Source organism: Megascapheus bottae, chromosome 12 (genome assembly GCF_031878675.1).
Source record: "Megascapheus bottae isolate mThoBot1 chromosome 12, mThoBot2.hap1, whole genome shotgun sequence".
NCBI classification, from domain to species: Eukaryota; Metazoa; Chordata; class Mammalia; order Rodentia; family Geomyidae; genus Megascapheus; species Megascapheus bottae.
In genome coordinates this window covers 36763472-36783078 of record NC_143520.1, presented here as the reverse complement: position 1 = coordinate 36783078, position 19607 = coordinate 36763472, and the positions used below count along the sequence as shown (strand labels likewise).

At 30.7% G+C, this 19607-nt stretch overlaps 1 protein-coding gene across 1 annotated transcript in view; it reads right to left on the bottom strand.

The window, feature by feature from the left end:
* Lrp1b (LDL receptor related protein 1B) overlaps positions 1-19607 on the bottom strand; it is a 1652823-nt gene that overhangs the window by 77569 nt on the left and 1555647 nt on the right. The window contains exons 80-83 of the mRNA XM_090342868.1: positions 12518-12634; positions 10177-10350; positions 9529-9654; positions 4475-4639 (exon numbers count right to left, since the gene is read on the bottom strand). Of these exons, the coding sequence (XP_090198994.1) occupies positions 4475-4639; positions 9529-9654; positions 10177-10350; positions 12518-12634 (582 nt within the window). The remainder of the gene's footprint in view (positions 1-4474; positions 4640-9528; positions 9655-10176; positions 10351-12517; positions 12635-19607) is intronic.

Sequence of the window (19607 nt, the reverse complement as noted above, 5' to 3'; positions counted from 1 at the left end):
ATATAGAATTGAAATAATAAATGGGGACAATTCTCCATAGCATCATTCAATTAGTTGCAAAATTGCAACCAGAAAGTCAGTCTCTTGGCCACAAGACTCACTCTCCTTTGTGAAATGTGTTGTGATTTCAAGTAGATAATTGAGATTCATTTGATAAAATAAATTCTAGTTGTTTTAAAAATTGTTAGTCTTTCCATAAAGTTATTTGACCTTCTATGTTTCCCCTTAATATAATGTTTCCTTGGAATGAAAGTGCTCATTTATAAATAACTTTAGCTAGGTGACTACAGCTGTTGAACTCTCATAAGTATCACAAAAATTACCAAGAAATTATTCAGTAAAGCCTGATAAAGGAATGGAAGAATTGCAGGCTTCATCTAAATTCTCTTACAAGGACTCCTTAATATATTCACCATGTTTCAAATTATAGGTCACAATCTATTTATACTACTGCAAAGTTCATCTCTAGCCAGCACTATGGAAATAAGATGGGAATATTTTTGTGTTTTCTGTGAATACAAGTAAGCCAACTCAAGCCTAATATTTTGGAAAGCTTTGATTGCTTTCAGTTTTTATAATTGTTGCATTCAGGGATTGAGCTTTTAATATTTTCTTCACATAGTGTTTTGGAAAGACTATTCAACCCATGAATAAATGAAATTACCCATTTCTTGTCTTCACATATTCAATATGTGAAGAAAACTATGCCATTGTACATTATGCCTTCTGTCTGCTTGAATGCCAGTCATACTTTCCAGTGTCATTTATTGGTTGAATTATGCAGCTTTTTCTAAAAATTTGTCTGCTAGTGATTATGTTTTTAAATTCATAAAAAACAGTGGAGATAAATAAAATATTTCCTATGTACAATTAATATCTACACTAAGGAACAAATAGAGTACCAACTATGCAAATAACGTGGACAGGTACAAGGCTCCGAGTTTAAACATCAGTATTGGCAAAATAATAATAAAAATTTGCGTTAAGAACATTTTGACATAAAGCTTGAATTAAATTTAAAACACCAATCATCTAAATAAATATTAGAAAAATATTAATTGGATATTGACATCGGATATGTAAGATTCTAGACAGTCACACAGTGAGACAAAAGAAAGATATTCAATGAAAATTGTAGTGGCTCAATAGTGTACATGAGCATAAAAAATGATGTTTATGAAAATGAACTATAAGAAATGGCAACAAGAAACTTTTTGTTGTTTTGCTTGCTTGTTATTTTCTTTTTTTTTTCTCTCTCTCTCTCTCTTGGCACAATATTTTGGTTTCTATACCTTTTTTCATGTATATGTTTGTTTGTCCATATAGTATGACGCTAATTGAAAGGATCTCTAGCATATAGAAACATAAGCCATATAATGAATGATTGTTGTCCTTAATGTACTATGTTATCTCTCATCTCTTTTGCTGTCCCTTGGTTATCTCATATTGTTACAGTATATTACTTTGTTACCTGATATATCAGATATATTTGGTTTTTTTCATATATTTTTTATTGTAATTAATAGAAGGGTTACATGATATTTGCCAGACAGAAGACTTCTGCATTACGTCACAAATATGACACCTTTGACAAATTTGTATTTGGTTATTTGAAATTGGATAGGGAAGGGGGGAAAACAAGATGAGGTGTGGGAGTGGGGAGAGGGAAATGGGGACCAAGACAGGTGGAAGGGTATCAATGTATGTGAATTAATGCACCTTCTGTCTGGCAAATATCATGTAACCCTTCTATTAATTACAATTAAAAATATATGAAAAAAAGAAGTTCTGCTTTGTTCCTGCTCTATTCACTTAGACATCACAAATACACCACATTGCTTCACCCATGCAATCATGTTTGACATGGAAAGTAGTGATCTTGTATAGTTTGAAATTTTCTAACTTTATATCTGCCTTTTCTGAATAATTCCCCATATTAACCTTTTTTGGAAATTCTTTTGTAGAAATTCACATCTTCCTCTTCTCATATAAATCAACTGTACAATAAACCTGATCCAATTTGAAAAAAAAAATGGAGTTTGAAATAAGAGAACCATCACTGAAAAAAAAACCATGAAGCAAAAGTATGCCTTAGGAAGTAAATATTAATTATGCAAATATAATTACAAATGTAATTGCCACTTGTATGTTTCTTAATAATATTAATAATTTATGAAGATTTCCTTAAAGCAGTCTTTATTTTCATTACTGAAATGATTGCTCACTTTTTACCCCGATTTCTATTAATTTTCTCAAGGCAAATATCACCTGAAATATACCTATTGTGTAATCAATGTCACTTGTTTAATTTTGTAGTATCTTCTTATATAATATTGCACATATAATTTATTTCAAAATAATGAGAAAAAATCATTTCTACATGCAAAATTTTAATTATGCCCCTCAGATGTGTTCTTTTAATTAACTGGTGACATTTCCTTTGTTCAACTATTATTGTTCTACACAACTGTCATAAACTTATAAATTTTAATTAAGGCTACCTCAAGCCTTAGCTATATAGTGTCCTCACAGGAATTTGCCAAAAGGCTTAACTGTAAGTAAACCAATGATGAATAAATCCATGAATTGCCCACTGGGATTTGTTTAGCAAATTAACATTTGTGTGGAGATAATGAGTTTCTACAATCTGTAATGCTAAACAATATTTTTTGAATAGAACCACAGTTTTAAAAGTGAAAAGTGATATGCAAATGACTTAATTGGATATCACATTAGCAAATTTTTCTGCTCTATAACACAAAATAAACTACATGGTTCTGTCTCAGGTTGTATTCATAGTTATTCAACAATGAACTACTATTGGTAAACTGAAACTGAATTTTCCTTGAATGTATATAATCTATGGAAATCAATATCTAATAATTTGGGTGACTAAAGTAAATCTATTAACATTTTAATGGAGATAAATGTGAATGAATGATTTGAACACAATATTAAAATTGTGTTTTTATCCATTACAGGACAAACTAAATTCTTTGAAGATTGAACAAATAGTTATAATTTAAAATTTCATGTGATTTTTTTTGCTTTAGATATTTTTTTTTTGCCAGTCCTGTGGCTTGAGCTCAGGGTCTGAACATTGTACTTGGGCTTTCTCAAGGCTAGCACTCTACCACTTGAGCCACAGCACCACTTCTGGCTTTTTCTATGTATGTGGAGTGCTGAGGAATCGAACCCTGGTCTTCGTGCATGCCAGGCAAGCACTCTTACCACTAGGCCAAACTCCCAGCCCCTGCTTTAGATATTTCTATAGATGCTATTAAGTACTTAAAATGCCTTTACTATCAATTAATCATAAGTCTCAAATATGTCTCTGAGCTTCTTTCAAAATTGTTCTCTTTTGAATTTAACTTTTTGTTGTTGTAAAGTTAATCTACGGAGAAGTTAGTTACATAAGTAAGGTAATGAGCACTTTTCTTGTCACACGTTGTTACCTACACCTTCATTTTTCTACCACGTTCCTTCTCCCTCCCCAACTCCAGCCCCCAAATTACAAAAATTCATTTCCAACATAATGTCTTGTGAGTATTCCTGTTGTATTGTTTCACCCTTTGTCCTTTGTATAACCATATTGTTATTCTCCTTCCCTTCACCAAATCAGATAAAGTTATATAATTCTTAGATGTGACTATGCTAAATACTTCGAAGGATACCATAAGCAAGGAAGACAATGATACCTCTTAATAATATATAAATTAACCATGTAGGGAATGTGAGGACCATATAAATTGAATTTTCCATTTAACTAAATTTGAATTTATCATAGTAAAAATAAATGTGTGTAGATTGCAATTTAATAGTTGCATAATTCTCCGTTAACCGAATATGAAAATTCACAAATTAGATCTTCATTACTCACTGATGTTATTTTTTTCTCTTACAGCAAATTTTCATTTTAATGGAAGTTATTAGAAAAATACAATTATTGCTTACTTTTATTTCCTAACAAACACTTTTTCAGCCATGATTATTACATAGATTGTCAACAACACTAGGTTAGTTCTAACATGTACTAATTTGATATTTTAAAAGCATATTTAACACTACACAGTGCTCCTACAGTTCTGAAGTACCTTATTTACAGTTGTGCCTATCTTTCTGGAACAAGTGATTTTGTTTAGAGAAACAGAAAATACTTTAGATTTTTAAGTTAAACACATACAGTTTTGGAGATACATACTTATTCTTTATGTGGTAGGGCCTAAATATATATAAGTACTGAATACATCAGAGGGCATACACTCACCTTGTAATAATGCCTCTTACTGTTGTTAAATGCATGTGTTGATTTGATTACCTTTAATTTAGAACAAGTGGTTCATTTAATTTTAGTGAAATATCTGATATTGTATTTGTAATATATTGTATATGCAATACTTTTAATAAAATGTCTTTAATGTTTTACATATTAAATACAAATGATCTGAATATGTAAAAACACCCAAATATTTACCCAAAACTGATGGAATGCAAGTTCCTCCATTTTGACAGTAGTTACTGCAGTGGTTAACTTCACATCTTTCCCCTGAATAACTAGGCCAACAATGACACCTTAAATCACCCTTTTCATTTAAAATGCATCTTCCTCCATTTTCACAAGTTAGTTTGCAGGAATCATCTGTTTAAATGAAAAAAAAAAAGATTAGCACATCATTCAGGATTTTTAAAAAATAAAAGTAATTAAGTAGATAAAAGTATTTAAACACTAGAAATTTTTTTCATAAAATAAATGTATGTAAGTGTAAGTCAAAAAGCAATTTCACATCAGCTGCAAAGGAAGACAATTATTAAATGAAATGGTGAAAACAAATATTAAATGCAATAAAATTAAATTTAGCTTTCTAATAGTAAGATATTTCAAATGTAGAAATGTTCTTCATGTGAATAAATATTTTATAACAGGTTGATATTTAATAAAATTAAAATATAAAAATATATTTAAAATATCTATATGAAATTAACTTTAATTTTACTATAATGTTGAATGAAAGAACTCTGGTATCAACCCTCATTAACTATTTGAAAGTATTCTAAAGTGTAAGTAATTCAGATTTGCTGTTCAAATGAATATAGAGCAATGTTTAAAAAAATCACATTTTTAATATTTAATCACAGTGAATCCACTTAATAACTTTTTGGCTAAGAAAAGAAATTTTCACTTTCTTGGACAGGCAAATTATTTTTAGCAATATGGTTATATTTATGATAACAATTTGGAGTCATTTTCTAGTTTGTTTTTGTACGTACATTGACATAGCTTGCTTCCTTAGAAATACTGTTTAAAATGTTTTGCCATCAGTGTCTGATGGATCAAAAATGTCTGAGAATAAAAGCCTTCTGTTGTACAAACTGTCCTTTAAATATTGTATATGTCATATAGTGCAATTAACTGAAACAACACATCTCATGTTGTTTATTCAATAATATTTACTTGATTGAAAAATGTGTCCTAATTGGGAAGGGGAGGTCATGGTGCACACCTGTCATCACAGAACATGGAAGGCTATGGTAAGAGAAACATCCATTTGAGACTAATCTGGATCTCAGAATTAGACAATATTTGGAAAAGACTGAAATAAGACAAAAAGATCACTTAAAATTATAAAATTATATTTTGAAAATAAAAAAATAAATTAAGTGTCTACATTTCCTAGTGTAAGTATCTACTATACCTAGAAAACTGAGAAATTGAACTGCTAACATGGAATCTGTTGGAGGAATTTCTGAATTTCAATAGTCATTTGACTACAAATTTGATGCAGAAACTAAGGAACACTACTTTCAGGAAGTTTTTCCTATGTGCCCAAAATGTACCAAAGATAAAGCTTAATTAAAAACTGTGATCTGTGTGCCAGTGGCTTACACCTGAAATCCTAGCTACTCAGGGGATCTGAGGATCACAGATCAAAGCTAGCCTGGGAAAGAAAGTCCGTGAAACTTTTACCTCCAGGAAACTATCCAGAAAAATCCAGAAGTGGCTTTGTGGCTCAAGTGGTAGAATGCTAGTCTTGAGTACAGTGTCAGGGACAGAGCTCCACCCCTGAGTTTAAGACTCGGGACTGGCCTAAATAAACTATCAAATGAATAAAAAATAGTTTAAAATGTGATTGTAAAAAGATAAGCATGGGAAATTAATGAAAGTCACTGAGAGATAACCTGGATTTGAGTGCAATGGAAGGAATTATAAAAGTATCTCTTGAGCAATAAAGAAATAATCAGAAAAGATGACTAGATTTTGGATTTACTCACTGGAAGGTGTTAAACTTAAAAACAGGAGATTGGGATCAGGAGTTTGGGTTAGAGGTAGAGTGCTTGACTATATGCAGGAACACCCGGTTTGATTCTTTGGTACCACAAACATACAAAAAGCAGGAAGTAGTGTGGTGGTTTAAGTGGTAGCGTGCTAGCCTTGAGAAAGCCCAAGGAAATACTAAGGCCCTAAGTTCAAGCCCCATGACTGGCAAAACAACAAAACAAAACACCACAACACACAAAAAAAATCTGGAAGATGGTTAAGACTTTATTAAATTATCCTGAATAACTAAAATAATACTTTAAAATATAGCAATTCAACTAAATGTTTAATTATTCTGAGTGAAATTTTGTTGTAAAAAGCACATAAGTGATGTATTAAGAAAATATGAAAAAAATGGTCACTCTTATTGACCAAGATAACTGTGTAAGAGAACAAAGATAATGAAAGAGAAATCTAGCTATGATTATATTTCATTAGTGATGCTTTTACAAACACATATGGGACTCTAGCCATAAAATCTGATGTAGGAAAAGAGGCTAAAAAATATCTAGAGTGAAAATGTATTCACTCAATTTAAAATGTACCAAAATATTACTAACTCAGTAAAATATATCCTAATAGGTACAACTGGAATTACCCAAGAAAACTATTTAAAGCACTATGCTCAACATCTCTGGTCATAAAAGAAATGCAAATCAAAACAACGCTAAGATTCCACCTCACTCCAGTTAGAATGGCCAGGATCAAGAAAACTAATAACAACAGATGCTGGAGGGGATGTGGCCAGGAGGGATCACTACTACACTGTTGGTGGGAGTGCAAACTCATTCAACCACTATGGAAAGCAGTATGGCAGTTCCTCAAAAGACTAAACAGGGTTGGCATTATTGTGAAGAGAATTATTTTCACCTGATGTTCTTATAATGTAAACCACATTAATATTGAAAATTCTTATTATTTCTATATCTCAATTCATTAAGCACCAGAAATTTAAAAATGAGATGCTAATATCATTAACTGGAATTGAGTTATATTTTTTAAAAGCAGTTTACAGTGATACTTCTATAAAGAACAAAGAAGTCTGCTTCTGTCAATAAATAAACGTCAAATCCCAGCAATTACAATCAAGTATAGGAAAGAGGAAGTGATTTTTTTTAAGATCAATACATTATATCTGAATTTCAAATTTCTTACCTGAACATTAAAAATATTCAGCATGCTCATTATTTAATAATAGCAACCAGAGAAACTCAAGTAATTATATAGGGTGGCAAAACTTGACTCTATCAAATATTAATGTCAGGAAAATTAACCACAGTTTATCTATATAAATGAATACATCTAAAATCCTTTACTTATCTTCATACTTGAGAATGATTCAAATTGTCTTTTTCTATGGGCTAGATGTATAGATATCCACTTGGTTATTTAAGTACATGGGGTTCATAGGCATTTCTGTGAACATATGTTCACATGTGTTATATGTGAGGAGCCATTGAAATGTAGATCTTAAAGCCAAAAAGTAAAGTTGTTAACCTTTAAAAGCATCTGTTTCTGTTAAGAGGTAAAGCATAAAGTGCTTCCATGAACCAATAAGAGCAACTGTGACATTTTATGAAAATGCTCACTTAATTAACTTATTCTTCATCATAGAGAAATTGCTGTCTTTCTGATTGTGATGAGGGAGATAGAGGATAACCAATTTCCAGTGACATCATCTTACCAATAATTAACACTATTGGGCTCATGGAAAACAACAAACATGATTGACCTGGAGCTCTGGATCGAGAACTTTCTAATATTGCTACCCATAATGCATTCTCCCCACACTACTGTTTAACTGATATGAAAAGTTGTTGTCTTTATGTATTATTTGTAAGTTTTTCACATAGCTCCCTCTGTGTGTGTGTGTGTGTGTGTGTGTGTGTGTGTGTGTGTGTGTGTGTGTATGTAAACAGGCTCTCTTAATGTAATATACTGTTCTTATGGATTTTATATTCAAGGGTAGATTTTTGATGGCTTTAAACAGAGAATATTATGTAAAAGGCCTTCAACCTTTATGGACACCTCCACAGAATGTAAGGAGAAAACTGTCAATCAGAATGTACTATGTTGTTTCTCATCTGTTCTGCTGTCCCTTGGTTATCTCATATTGTTATAGTATTTTACCTTGTTATCTGATACATTGTACAAATGCTTATCTGGTTTTTTGAAATAGAATAGGGAAAGGGAGAAAAGAATATGAGGGGTGGAGTTGGGGGTAGGGAAATGGGGACCAAGACTTGAGAAAGGGTATCAATGTTTGTGAAGTAAGGCACTTTCTATCTGGTGAATATAATGTAATCCTTCTAATAATTACAATAAAAATACATGGAAAAAAGATGAATATAGGTAAAGACTCATGTTCAGATGAGAGTTAATTCTAGTAGAGGAAAATACGATGAATAAACATTGCATTGAAGAAATCCAGTGCATATATCTCAAGAGAAAAATGTCTGCTGTGATCCACAAGTGATTTTGGAGGACAATGTTTTTGTCTGTGTCATAAAATTTAGTAAGTATGAATTTCTCTTCATATTAATTTTCCCTATAAAATGTCTTAATGATGAAAGAATTTACTGTCAACCTGTACATTCAGGAAAACATTTTTCCTGTCTCCTCATATTTTTATATTTTATTTTATATTTTGGTATTTAGCATCTAGTTTCTGAAATGAAATGATATGATAATGTTATTATTCATCCAAAACTTAAGCATTAAAAGTTTAAATTACATGAAGTAATCTTATCATTTGTTTTCTAAGTTAATGTCACTCCTTGCTCATAAGTTGCAACATATTTATTTACTGTCATTATTAGTAGTAGGAAAACTAATTTTAAATAAAATTTTACCCCAAAATCTGAGACTCTGTTTCTAAACTAATCATTGGTTTCCAACTTAATGTTTAGGTATTAGATGCATAAAACTGATTTGAGTACTGGTATTAAAGCCACCACAGAATAAGATACAGAAAAGTATCTTTCAATTCTGAGCAAAACTTCAAAGTTCTCAATCTGATTTTGTGAATAAAAGCAGAATGTAATGCTAAAAGTGAGGAGAGGGGAGTTTATAGGAAACCCTGAGGATTATCAAGTACAGAGGATGCTGAACAAGAAAGAAGAAAGAATGGAACTACCTCCTCCATTCCAATAGTTATGAAAACTTATCATAACCACTAATTTATTTTTAATAGAATAACAGAGAATACCTACCTAACATGATGTCATCATCACAGGTTCCATTAATCAAGTACTTTCCTTCTGGGCAGACACAGGTGGCTCCAGAAGGATTGAGCAAACAGAGGAAGTCACATGTTAAAGCCAAGCAAGGATTAGGTACTGATAAAAGAAGATGAAGAAAAAATTTAAAGTAAGAGAAGAAAAAAAAAACAATAAGAATACAGTCACAATAGGTTTCAACAGGGTAAAATTCAAGTATGCAAAATGACAAATTTGAAATGATTACTCAGGAATACAAATCACCATTAGAACACACATAACTAAAAAAAAGAATCTCTTTCATTATGCTTTCCCAAAGACAGGGTGTTATTCAAATCTTTATTTCTGTTCTTTTTTGTGACTAATTCTTTTGAGGTTTATAAATGATCTTAGAAACTGAAGATCCATTTACAGCTGTGTTTAAACATAAGTTGAACTTTAATGTTCTGGGACCTAACCTAAATTTTAGATATTGAGAAGAGACTACTCTATCTTTAGTTTGAAAAAATGTGTAGATATTAAAATTAAATGTACTACATTAACAAACATTGAAATAGTCTGGAAAATTTAAAATATATTATTTATAAGGTATAAGAAAAATAATTCATCCATATAGAAAACTTTATAAAACACACTACTTACAGTCTAGTTGTTTATACCGATGAGCTATTAGGACACCCTTTGTTTTATCAACATCCAAAGCCAGATACTTGACTAAGCCATGTCCATACTTTTGTACTTGAAATACACCATTCTTAGGCCCTGCTCCATATATGTAATCTTCGAAGATATCAATTCTATGTGGATGCAATAAACCTACAATTTAAAGAACACTGAGATGATCAGCATTGTGATTTATATACTCAGAAAAAATACTTGTCATTAAAGTTCATACAGAAAAATCTCATAAAATAAATCTTTAAGATTTGCAATAATTTTAATAATGGCTGTGAAGTTGTTAGAATTTTAGATATTTGTGAGATACTAAACATGTCTCTCATCACTTTCACATGTTCATCATTTTGAGGGTATCAAATGCAAAGGAAAGTTCTCTGATATGTAGTTGACAGACAAATTTCTGCACACATCCCTACCTCTTCCAAAGCACAAGCATAAGCAGTTCATGAAACTTTAAAATTGTATTCTAAATCAAATTAATAATTGTAATATATCACACAAACAACTTATTTATCAAGGAATCATGGGAAGATATTCACAAATAAAACAAATAAAAATTGCCAACCTACAAATATATGTCTCTAATCCTAACACTTGGAAGGTTAATATAGAAAAGTCCTGAATTCAATATCATGCTAACAATAAGTTTCAAGCTCACATAGTCCAGGTCTGAAGACCGTATCTCAAAGTAGAAACAAACAGAAAAGGAAAATAACTATTTTCTGGTTTAGAAATAGTATTAAAAGGAAAAAACAATATTGAAAACCATCACTGCATCAGCAATTGGGCTAAAAATCATACTGATTGTATTACCAATTTGAACATTAAGTACAAATTACTATTAACTTTAATAACAAAAAATTTTAACAAAAAATTCATTTTTATGGATGATCTAGAGATTTTAAATCACAAAATAACTTCTGTGTATATACAGTGAATATTCATGTGTATATTCAAGTCTCTTAAGATACATATAAATATATATATATATATATATAAACTAAAACTGGTTAACTCATGGTAATACATTATAGTGATATAGAGACATTTTTCCATACAATTATAAATGATGAGCAAAGAAAAAAATCTCAGACTGGTGCATCGGAACTAAAATTTTCAAATTTTTTAAAATTTTATAAAATTTTAAGTACTCAAATCTAAAAACTCGTTTCATCCATGATCGTGCTTAAAATATTATTATTATTTTAAAAGCTTCACATTTGGTGTTTTAAGAAATATCATCAAAGTAAATGACTATGTCAAACTAAAATGTTTCTCGACAGCAAAGATTATGGTTGTGAACCTAGAAAGACAGTCAACAGAGTGTCAGAAGATCTTTACCAGCTATATATGCAAGGATCTAAGATCCATAGCATACAAGGAACTAAATAAAACCTTACCCTCATGGAAGTTAACTCAATTATATCACTAAATGGACAATGGAAATAAATAGAGACTTCTCAGAAGAAGTAAAAATTGCCTATGAATATCTGAGAAAATGCTCACAATTCCTGACCTTAAAGAAAATGCCCATCTACTACAGATGAATGGATAAAAAAAAAAGTGGTACATATATACAATGGAATTCTACATAGCCAACAGAGAAAATAAAATAATGGCATCACTGGGAAATGGATGAAACTGGAGTGAATCAAGTTGAGTGAAATAAGTCAAGATGAAAGGAACAAAAGACACACAGTCTCCTTGGTATGTGGCTATTAGAACCAGATAGTACAAGAACGATGATTCAATATTCGAGTACCCAAGGTTATGGACACAGTCCTAGAGATATAAACATAACTACATAGATGTAAAAATCTATGATTGGATATATATTCTATATAAAATGTTATATTTTATTGATTGATATGGATCTATGACATACAAACTCATTTAGAACATAATTTTAATTATGTCTAATCTTTACTTGTCTCAGGTTTTCCATAATACCAATAACTCTTTGTGTGTGTGATGTTCAATTACATATTTATCTCTTGTTTTCAACTAAAAACTAAACTAAAGAAGTGTTTTCAGGTGCTGGTCATGGCTACTTGGATTATCCTACTGAGAAAAAAATAACTGCATAAACAACTGAATTATTTTGAAACTGGATAGAAATGGCAGATATCCAAATCAAGAGATTATGCTTCCCTGTCCTTTATTCCAACAGGACTACAATTTTAATTAGTGCATGAGTTAAAAGTAGGATAAAAGGAAATTCAGAATACAAAGACCCCCATACTTGTATGCTACGATTGAAAAGTCTCAACAAAATTATAATCAAAACCCAAAGCATTTTACTAACCTTGTTTACTGCTGACAGAGATGACTGCGTCAGAACCATCATACAGGACACTGCCAATCACAGAAAGCTCAAAGTCAGCCCAGTATATGCGTTCACTAAAGTGATCCACAGCCAGACCTGGACAATCAGCAATGAAAAGAAATTCATGTTTCCTAAATATTATATTTACTTTTTGTGTGTGTGTAATTAAAATTGGCATTTTCTTAAAGCACAACAGAAGTTACCTATCATATACATCATGGTTTTGTCAAAATAAAAAGAAAAAACTTGTAATTACCTAGTTTTTACTATAGATAGAATGTGCTAAACTGTACAACATTTAATAGGCTATAAAAACTTTGTATAAATAAAACAACCTTAAATATGCATCTTTATTATACTAACTTGTTTAATTGCAGCTATATTCCAATACTCTTAGGTGATGTCTTGAGCTTCATAACGCATTAAGAATAAATTCATCATTTTTCAAAGTGTTATTCTGATTAGTTTGGTGTAGTCCTTAAGTTGGATTTTCTCCATGAATGTATTGTTCCCAGAATGGATTTCAGATACATCCTTTACACATATGTTCATGTTGAAGTTTATATGATTAGGTAACTGATATTTATAAATAGGAAAGATAAAAATAGTGATTCTTTACCCTAATAATTTTCTCTGAAGTCCTTTCCTTGCTTTCTATTATATCTTAAATGTTTTCAATGATGCCACAAGTTAAAATGATGTATAATAAAATGTATATGATTTTCAGTTTCATTATTTCATTTTTCTCCAAATACATTTTGCATTATTATATCATGTTTTGTAAAACAAAGTTTGTAAATATGATTAAAATTCATACATGCTACTCTTGGGCCTTTTCATAATAAAATAAACTATCATAGCCAATACAGTTTCTTTAATATAGGAGAGTTAGAAACAATAACACAGACAATATTCAGCATCCACAAATGTGGATATTAATTTGTGTGATATCCCCTTTAGATATATAAATTATATATATATAGAGAGAGACCAAATGTATATATAAGATATAAATAATTTGAAAGCATAATATACTCAGAATATCTTTAGTAGAATGTTACACAGCCTTTACAATTAGAACACTCAATGAACAATTAGGGTTTTTGTCAATATCAAAGTGGTGGCACAAAGGTATTATTTGAGCTTATACTAAATTTTTACTCTTATGAATATGGACCAAATTTTAACAATTAGATTAGGAAAATGTGGTGAAAATAAACAATGGGTAATTCTTCAGCTCATCATACAGAATAATTATAAATCTAAAAAAACTAAATAAAGTTTCTGAAGTAACAATTCTCTGAAAAATTATTTAACACTTAAAGCAAGTGATCCATACTCCACTAGTTTTTGCTGAATGATTAATATATTATTTGGATTCATGTTTGGAATTATGTATTGGCTTCTTTATGTATGAATATGAGTAACAGGATGCATCAAATGATTCAATTCCCTCTCCTATTATAGTTCAAATCAATTATTACAGAAAAGTTAAATGTTCTTTTCCTATGGGGGTCAGTGGCTTAGCCTATAATCTTTGCTAGCTGGGAGGTAGGTACTGGGGGATCAAGTTTGTGACCAACTCCACCAATAGTGCCCTACATTTGTTTTCTCAGCTTCCTGAAAATCACAGTACTTGTGCGGGAATGTGCACGTGTTCCCAGTGACATTACAGATCAAGCAAAATAGATAAAAAGAAACACAAGCTCCCCCACAAAAAAAAACAAGCAAGACTCTATCTTAAAATTAATTAGTGTATCAAAAACTTGATACACTGGTAGAATATCTGGGGAGCAAGAATTTAGATCCTAAATACTATCTCAAGTAGTACAGCCTCCTTTCCTCTGCCAAAGATAATTTTTCTTCTCTATGAATGTAGTACAATTGTGTGGATACAACCAAAGCTCTCTCTATCAAAACTGTTTATGTGTTTAAAGCTACTACACTTGCTAATTATGGAAAAGAAAAAAATACCCAAAATATGAACGATCCAATTTAATTAACTGTATTGTTTCTCAGATTAGTCACAATCATCAGTAGAAAAATCATCAAAACTGTCACATAACCAGGCACTAGTGGTTCACACCTATTTAGAACCTGAGATCTGTGGGGTAGCTGTTTAAATCCACCTGGGCAAGAAGTATGAGAGAATCTTTATAATAAATAAATAAATAAGTAAATAAATAAATAATAGAAGATAAAAAAGCAGAATGGAACTGTGACTTAAAATGGTAGAGCACTAGTCTGGATCACAAAAGCACAGAGACAATGCCAAGGCCTTAGGTTACAGATGCAGAAACAACATTAAAAAGAAAAGAAGTCACATATTATATTAAAAATACACTCACACCTTTATCAGCTTTTGTTACATAGTGTGTAGTTGAATTGAATTACATGTATTCAGAAATTATATAGCAAAGATTTTTAGATGAGTGGGACTTTTATTGCAATAAAAATCCACAAATCAATGATTGTGATCTTTCCTTAGGCCCTTTAATAAAAGAGATAGCCTTTTAAATTAAAAAGTTAATAAAGGAATCAATCAAACTTTCTCTATTATATTGATATAAGTCAAGTTTATAGAAAAATCACATACACATACACACACACCTGCACTTTTAAAGAATCACATCTTTTGTATTTAATAAAGAAGCAATAATAGAAAAAAATTCAAGAAAGACTTATCTGAACTAGAAATTTAAAATATATATATATAAAATCAAGGATGATTCATTCATTAAGTCAGAAAAAAATTTAAATGCTCCAATATTTTCTTTATTTCCATTATACACTATAGTAGAAAAATGAAATAAATAACTATTGGGAGAAACAAACACGATAAAATGAAATATTACAGATCACATATTGTGATTAATATATTTTAATCACTGTGAAATATAAAAAAGGATTATGTACATTCTGTTTTGATAAAAGGCCTGTATTTTCTATACACTAATAACCAAGAAGTTATGCTAACTTGTTTTTATTTAATAAATCAAAGATCAAGGATATCTGGCGAGTAAAGTGTGTGTGTGCATGCTCATATGTGCCAGCACACATATAATGGAATTATTATCATCTATCAGAAAGAATATTAAGTCATTTTCAGGGAATGAATGGATGTAGAACTATCATGTTAGGTGATGTAACAACTCTGTCTCAAAGAGACAAATGTCATGTAGTTATATACAAAATATACATGAAAATATATATAGGGTTATACATATGTGTACACAAATTTGAATAAGGATGATATATTTATGGAAGGATTCCAATGCTATTTCTCATCTGGATAGCTAAAAACAATTTAATATTAAATGGATACCCACAAATTTAAACTTCTTTAGGGAGTGACGTGCACGTAGAGGTTGGTGGACAAAAATTGGAAAAGCCAAAACAGCCATTATATTCCATATATATACATAAAAAAACAGAATCATATCATTTGAGAAGATAAGCAGATGATGGCAGGGGTGGCATCTATCTATCTGTCTATTTATTTCTCTAGTACGTATAATATGATTTCTCAAAATGAAAACAAGAACAACTATTTAAAAATTTGAAGGAAAATAATATGAGTATTGAAGATGCAGAATATGCTAAAATATCAAATTATGTTAACAAATTTAAACTGACCAAATTAAAACATAAATAGATTTCTTATTAAAAACCTTGGATTACAAAATAAATTATTTGCTTTATACATACGCAGACTTTTTAATATACATAAATATTTGACATATATATATAGGGTTAAGAAATAAACGCATCAACAAAAGCCAAAATAATTTTAAATTTTATCTATTTCATTTAGGGACTTTTTATTGGTGAAGTACATCCCATTCACTTAGTGAATTAAGAAACTGTGACTGGTGAAAATTTAGTAAAAAATAAAAAAATATTTGTCCAAATGTCACAATTTGAAGAGATAGGCAACATAAATAAGCTTCTAGAAATCAAATCATGTTATTCAAATAAATTTCATGTAATCCATCATATTCTCATATCAAAAGGTAAACTAGGCAGTGTCTTTATTCGGACACTGTATTCAATTAATCTAGTTTATATAGGTCTACTTTCCTTGTAATACTACAAAGGGGTCTTGAAAATATCTCATTAATTAGAGTTTTAAATGTTGTAGGTATCTATTTGTTTATTCATTCAGCACAATTATTCTCTTAATTATCTGCTAACTACAGTCACTGTTATTTGTCTAAGGGGCTACAGTAAAATTATTGATAATGGCTTTTGATATCTCATTTATATACTTGATTCACAAAATATATGGTAAAGAGCTAATCATGTACTGCATCATTAAAGCAGTACATGAGGTGTACCAAAACCTGGAAGAGTGAGTGCTGTATAATCTCAGAGAACTGAAATGATTTCATCATGATTAAGAGAAGTTGCAGTGGTAATGCTGGTGGAGGCTTTAGTTGCATGGTAAAATTCTCACCTTAGAAATCATACAATAGGGCAGAGAAAGCTTATCAGCTCTATCTTTTCAAAGTTTAGAAAATGATTGAATGTTCTGTATATCATTGCAATTACTCACCTCTAGATTATAAAAGGAAAAGTACCATTGTCTGTGAACCCATGATACAAAGTAAACAATTTGATCCTTGAAGAGAAATATACACCTTATTGTGGTTACTAATTTCAATATACCATATATATATATATATATATTTGTTTGTTTGTTTGTTTGTTTTGATCAGTCTTGGGGCTTGAACTTGGCCTGGGCACTGTTCCTGTGGCTTAAGTGGTAGATCCCTGGCTTTAAGCAAATCAAATCAGGGAAGATGTCAGCACCTGAATTCAAGCCCCCAATCTGTCACACACATACACACATGGCCACACACGCTCACATACACATGCATACACACACACACATACACACACATTGTATCCATTGGTAAAACTCTGTCTTTTCATTTCCTGAAACTCTAATAATTGCTTTCAATTTCTTAGATACTGACTTTATAAGATAATACTTATGAGATAATAATGGCCCGTTGTACCTCATGAACATGTGAACACAGTCTCCCAAATTGAGTCACTTATTTAGCAGATAAGTACAAAGTAAAGTAATATTTTTTCAGCTATGTAAATAAATAATGCATAATAGGTGGCATATGTGAATGTAGATACCCTTATGTTACAGAATTTTGACTGATTCACCATGAGAAATATCAAACTAAAAATATACTAAATATATATTTAATATGTGCCATATAATTACAAATCCTAAGAAATTAGTAAAGCTTATATGGGATATGTGCTTGGGGCTTTACCTTAGTTTCTTCCATAATATTTTGATAATTAGTACTAGAACTAGATATTCAAGGAAATTCACATCAATCTGAATTTAAACGGAGAAAACTGATGGACAGGAATTTATTCGAAGTTTATCTAATTAACTAAAATTCACAAAAGTAGAAGTCTATGGTCTTTCTATACTTCCATATTTTATTTTCTGAAATGCTCAATAATCGTATTGTCTTCCTTCTGAAACTCTTCTTTCTGTTCTGATGACATAAAATTCTTACCTACTGCATTATAGAAACCTTTGGAGTCTTCATTTTTTATCTCTGCTCTTAAAATATAATAATCTAAAAAGTATAATTATCTAAAAGAGTCTACTACATTTTGGATCTCATTTCATCACCCCTTGAACATCTGAACTTCTAGAAACATAAATATCTCCTTTTAATGTTCACTGCCCATACCAAATTTCTTGTCTAGGTATAAGTTAAGACTATAATTTTCATAGAAATTCTTAGCTTGTATCATAACCAAGCCTGTCTATAGCTCACTGATAGTATCACCTAATCTGTTCAAATACCTACTTTGGTGCCGCTAAACATGTTATATTATATTATAGCATGCCCCTTCAACCCTCACTCCAGCTAACTCTTCTTCTGGCAATATGTTCATCCTCTCCTTGTGGTATTAAACAGTCTATAAGTTGCTTTGTAAGGTTTTGTCAGTAATGGGGCTATCCTTCAGCACTTCAGCTCAAGGATACCACCCTACCCCTTGAGCTAAGCCCCACTTTCCATTGTCAACAGATTAATTGTAGAAAAGATTCTCAGGTACTTTTGTTCCCAAGCTGGCTTTGAATCTCAATACTCAGATCTGAGTCTCCTGAGTAGCTAGGATTAGAGGCATGATCCACAACGCCAGGCTTATTTTACTTTTTAAATATTAAAATTTTTCTTTATTCCTTTGTCCTCTAGATTCTACTAGGAGGTAGGACTAGAAAGTCAGAAACTTATTACTACATATTTATATTGATACTCCAAATGCCAAGAATCATGTTCAACAGAAACTAATGATTAGATGAATAAATACTTAAATGGCTTTTGAGAAGCTATTCCTGTAAATGGGACAAAAATTCTCGAAATGTTCACAGCAGGAAAACCTACATATCCATTTCTTTGGGGATGAACAGACCCATATATACAGCCTTCCATACATTTATAGCCTTCCATACATCTATAGATGGATGACTGAGGACCAGAAATCATTATTTCATTAGCATGATCCTTTAGGGACTGGCTCCTTCTCACTTATTTAAGCTTTATCTCTTGTTCCACTCAAGCTTACTTAATACTCACTTGGACTTTGTATCAATTCCATTGCCTGCTTTAAGGCCTTTGAAACTATGTTCTTACTTTATTTTACAAATACTCCTAAACTAAACTTTGACATGGTTTAGTGACTAGCCTTAACAATCCTTTCCTCTCCAGTGTAATTAAAGTGGCATCCTGCAGCATGTCAATCATGCCTGTCAGTGCAATATACTTACTGTGTCAAGGCATTCATGCAAGCAAATTCACACGTTTTTGGTTTCGCTTTTATAGGCTATTGTATCTATATATATTACAAAGATATTTATTATTATGAATAGCAATGAATGGCATAGAATGAGCATTCAGTATTTTTTAAATAAAGCAAGGATGGTTAAATAAATTACGATGTTTGATTTTAATTGACTATCCCTTGTGAATACATTTACAGTCTCTTCCTCTCTCATCATAAATTATTCTATGCTAATTTTTCTTCT